This window comes from Helobdella robusta (genome assembly GCF_000326865.2).
Source record: "Helobdella robusta unplaced genomic scaffold HELROscaffold_58, whole genome shotgun sequence".
NCBI lineage: Eukaryota > Metazoa > Annelida > Clitellata > Rhynchobdellida > Glossiphoniidae > Helobdella > Helobdella robusta.
The window spans coordinates 565,887-570,747 of NW_008705317.1; the positions used below are offsets into that span (position 1 = coordinate 565,887).

The 4,861-nt window shown below is 32.0% G+C and overlaps 1 protein-coding gene across 1 annotated transcript in view; it reads left to right on the forward strand.

Moving 5' to 3' along the window:
• Positions 1-422: 422 nt before the first annotated feature.
• HELRODRAFT_87505 (hypothetical protein) overlaps positions 423-4,861 on the forward strand; it is a gene marked incomplete at both ends in the record, with an annotated part of 6,647 nt that continues 2,208 nt past the window's right edge. Inside the window, 2 exons of the mRNA XM_009028722.1 lie at positions 423-509; positions 784-837. Of these exons, the coding sequence (XP_009026970.1) occupies positions 423-509; positions 784-837 (141 nt within the window). The remainder of the gene's footprint in view (positions 510-783; positions 838-4,861) is intronic.

The following is a 4,861-nucleotide window of genomic DNA, read 5'->3' on the forward strand; positions in this document are numbered from 1 at the left end:
CTGGCTTCCAACGAGTTGCTACACCAGCAGTTTTCCAGGCAACAGCTCTGCCCAGCTACCAGCAGCAGAGCTTAGCGGCTGCCGCTCATCTACTTCCCTCTCCAGGTGTCACGTCTGTCCTGAAAAATAATGTGGCAGACGAGTCAACAACGTCAGACGCCGCAATTTCAACAGCCTCTCAATCGTCTGCTGATTCGCTCGCTCTTGTACCCGTCGATTATCCCGTAAGTCAATTACTTTGAGAAGATGGGCCAAAGATGAAATTACATTAACTTTTCTAAATTTCTGATGTTTAAGCTTATTCCAAAAATTACAAATAATTTTACGATAAGAAATAATATTTCTGTGGATTGAATTTTCAATAGAGTGACGGATTTTGTTGAAAGATTGTTCATTTTTCTTTGCAGAGGAAGGAACTGTTGACGCATTCAGAGGCAGGTCCTAAGCGGCTGCACATCTCAAATATTCCCTTCAGGTTCAGGGAGACTGATCTGAGAACTTTGCTAGAAGTCAGTAATTCAAATTTACTGTCGATGTTTTTAAAGAGCGCGATCTAAGTTCAGCTATTTTAACGTTCAATTTTATGTTTATTCAATTCACTTGTGTTAGACGATTTTTGTTTATAACTTAGTTACTTAATATTAGTTGACGTCTGGTTCGTAGGCTTTTAGTTCTTCAACAAGTTATTATTATAACCTAAATTGCATCTAAATAATTTGATATTTATCGTTAAATATTTAGAATTTCCACAATTTCAGTCTTTTAAAATCTTTTCTTCCACAGCCTTTCGGAGTCATAACGGACGTGGAAATTATTTTCAACGAAAGGGGCTCCAAGGTTCGTGTTTCAGTTTTTCAAATCGTTTCAACAATCTTTAAAAATTAGAATAATAAATAAATTAAAAAATAAATAATTGTAAATTAACTCATTTTAATGGTTAATGATAGATGCAATGCGAAAAACAACAACAGGACAAACCATTCCTGTACATCACTGATCAAATTGCTCAACCAAATCAAAATCACCATTTAAAATTTAAAACAGCACACACACACACACACACACACACACACACACACACACACACACACACACACACGCGTAGCCACATCTCATATAAAAATGAACTTTTAAATGCATTCCACTGATAGAAGCATTTCAGATGTGACATGTGATCAAAATATTCTCAGAGGGAGGCAAATTTAAAAAAAAAACAGGTGACTTAATGCTATCGTAATGTTGTTAGCCTGGCCTGGTCTGTTTGAAATTTTATTCAAGCACTGGAATGAGCATGGGCAACTTGTTTATTATTATTTTTATTATTATTATTATTAAATATAATTTTTCTTATTTATTGTAATAATTGTTATTTTTATTGAAACTATTAATCATAACTGTAACAATATTTTATCGTTTGTCATCCCTTATAATCTGATTTGTCCTAGTTTGTTATTCTTGTACGATCTGACAAATAATTTTTATGGAATGCCATTTGAATTGCTGAAAATTTGGAGACCAAATTAGGCTTCTATTGAAATTTTGAATATTAAATTAATCAAATAATTTGGAGCAAATAAAAATCTTAAACAAACATGAAACCGAATTTTAAAAATATAAAAAACTGTTAAGCAATAATGTTTTCCAATTCAACGACAGAATTTCATGTAGAAGCCTAATTAATTGGTCTTTGATTTGTATTGGAATTGCGATTAATAATATGAAGTGTAAATGATGTGATGTTCTTTTTTGTTCTTTGTACAAATTGCTAGGCGTCGTGCTCTGTCTGGAATGATTCACCGTTTTATAATAATTTATTACAATTTATTATAATGTATGCTGCGTCCGCTCTATATCAACACCATCATCACTACTAACAGCCTATCTTAATCACCACATCATCGTCATCGTGGTCATCATCATTATGGTCACCATCCTCATCATCGTCGTCGTCATCATCATCTTCACCATCATCATCACCATCATCGTCTTTATAATTTGAATGTCTATTTTTGTGGCTTGCCAGCCATTCAGGATGTTATTTACTAAATTGAACAACCCTGTGGAGCATATTATCCTAATCAGTTTAGCTGTTTAAAACATTGCCATTGTTTGTCAGATGATTATGTTATCTTATAAGTTTTTTATCGACATCTTTAATTATTATTATTACTATTGTTAATTATTACCGGTGTATTATTGTTATAATTTATAATAATTTTATTGACATTATTATAATTGTTACGTCCGAGTCTGCTCTGATTAGTTTTTTTTCTCTTTCTTCATTAGCCAACTAAGCAGGCTTGTAAATAATATTATATAACTTTGAATATCTGTTTTATTATCACATTGGAGAAATTAGTTTTCGTTAATTGTATTCAGCAAGTACATTTGTACATTCATTATTATTAATATTCATATATTTATACTGTTTACGTATGCATATGGACAATGATTTAGTACATTTTTTTTAATTGTTTTCTTTTTATATTTCCAAAGTGTCTGTCTGGTGTATCTCTTGAACGGCAGGCTGTACGGATGTTACTTAAATCTTGACAATGTCCGGAGAGAGAGAAAGAGAGAGAGAGAGAGAGAAAGAGAGAGAGAGAGAAAGAGAGAGAGAGAGAAAGAGAGAGAGAAAAAAAGAATGAACAAAAAGAGAGAAAGAGTGTGAAAGAGAAAGAAGATGTGAAAGCGTAAAAGTAAGAGAAAATAAGAAAAAAAGAAAAAAAAGAGAGAAACAGACAAAAAAAGAATGAGAAAACCTAGATTCACCGTTTTCGGAAAATACTTGAATTAGTTCCCTGACTCTAGAATTTCATCATTGGAATTGTATCTGTCTGTTGCTTACTCGGAGAACGATTGTTGTTACATATTATTTAATATCCGTCATTTACTTTTTCGCCATTTGTGAGCATGCTTGCATTATAATTAACCGTCGGGAGGGAGTTTTTCAGTTTCGGCATCATCCGGTAATTTTGGCCAAATTATCTACAATTTTTTAATGTTTTTATATTTAACGGATAGGTAAATTTTGCGTACAATCTATCGGCCATTCATAATGTTGCCCATTATTTTGCATGACAAGATAAGACTGATAAACTGCATTCTCTTCAACCAAGCAAAGTTACTTAACGTTATCTACTTTGCATAAGAATGTATCATATATTGATTATTAGCAAATTTTGCAATGGAATTATAAAGCTTGATAAGGTTGTGCAATGTGTCCGGTCATGATTTGAATTCAGTAAATCTTAGGAGTATTAACATTTATTTATTTTAATATTTGGCGAATTATTTTTGTTTCTATTGTTATCGTAATGTTTATTTGTCTGAAAATCCAATTAACCGGTCGCTATTGAATTATTTTATTTTATTGTGAATTTGGAATGAATTTTTTCGCTTATAAAGAATTAAGTTTACATAGAAATTATGAATCCCATTTGATTTGTGAAACAGCGAATTTTTATAAGCATGCCTTTGACTTGTTTGTTTATCGTGCATGTAATAATGGATGTGATTCATAAGTACCTACTTGCACTTGCATGCATTTTAATTAGTTATTTTGTTACTGGATCATCTGTCTTTAGTGGTTGCAGACTTATTCTGGTTCGTTAGCGTAATGGATAGATACGTCCATGCGACTGTTAATAAGTTAAATGTGAAGAATGAAGCGACAACATTAAAAACCTCTCTATTCATATTCAAACAGGATCTGCGTAATTATTTTTTCTTTATTAGTTTTATTATACTAGTTAAGTTGTTAAAGCTTCAAAACCTTCGGTTCACTTTCTAATGCGAAAGTTTAACTAATAAACTTTATTAGGTTTGTCTGTCTAAATAATTTTTAAGTTTTGTATTTGTGGAGAAATATATTTCAAAAACAAGGGAATAAAAAAAAGTTTCAAGTTTCATTTTTAAAACGACTCAGCAAGTGGCAGAAATCTTGAAAGAAATTATTTTCAGCTGAGATGAACAAACATATTAATGCATTTTGTTGTATATATTTCACATTCCTCTCATTCTCTGCAACCAAACCACAATTACTTAACGCCAGTTAGTTTCCACAAGAATGTATCATCATACATTGCAAATTTTTGTAATGAAAAACACATGTTGAGTGTATTCTACTGGTCCGCTAGAGATAAATGTTGCCTGAGACAAAATTTCAAAATAGTATACAGTGTCTTGGTTGCTATCAACCTTATCACGCAGCACGTCTCTGCAACCAGTTTGATTTAATCCATCTGGTCGGCCGAACAACCTATGTGATTCATCATTTTGACAGTGTATTTAAGAACGGACATGCACTGTATTTTTCCAATGTTGTTCTCTAGTGCAACATGTGTTCCACGTATCGTGATGCATCATCCAGTGAGCCGGATTGTGAGTGATGTTTAGAAAAGTTTGGCGGGTAAAAAAATGTAAAATTAACAACAGCAAACAAGTTAGCGATGGGTGGAGTTTCGATGATGTGAAATCATTAACAAAATGGTGTTTGGTATACACATGAAATAAAAAAAACTATTATGCAAACGAAAAATATGTTTAAGAGTTTAGAAGAAAAAATCAAGTAGAAGTTCCTAAATATGTTTTCTTCAATCTCAGGGGTACATCATTTTTAATGTTTGTCTGTTTGGTGTGCTAATAAATAAACTATGGAAAGAGATGACATCCCAGGACGTGGAATGCATGGTACCAAGCAAGAAGCTGTATGGAAAGGTATCAGTTGGAAAATTTGTTGGATAGACTCAACTGCAATCATACTTGTCATGCTAGAATATATAAAATCTTTATTAAACAATAACACTTTCAGAGGTGTGGTATATATATATATATATTTTTACAATAATCTATAAATTCT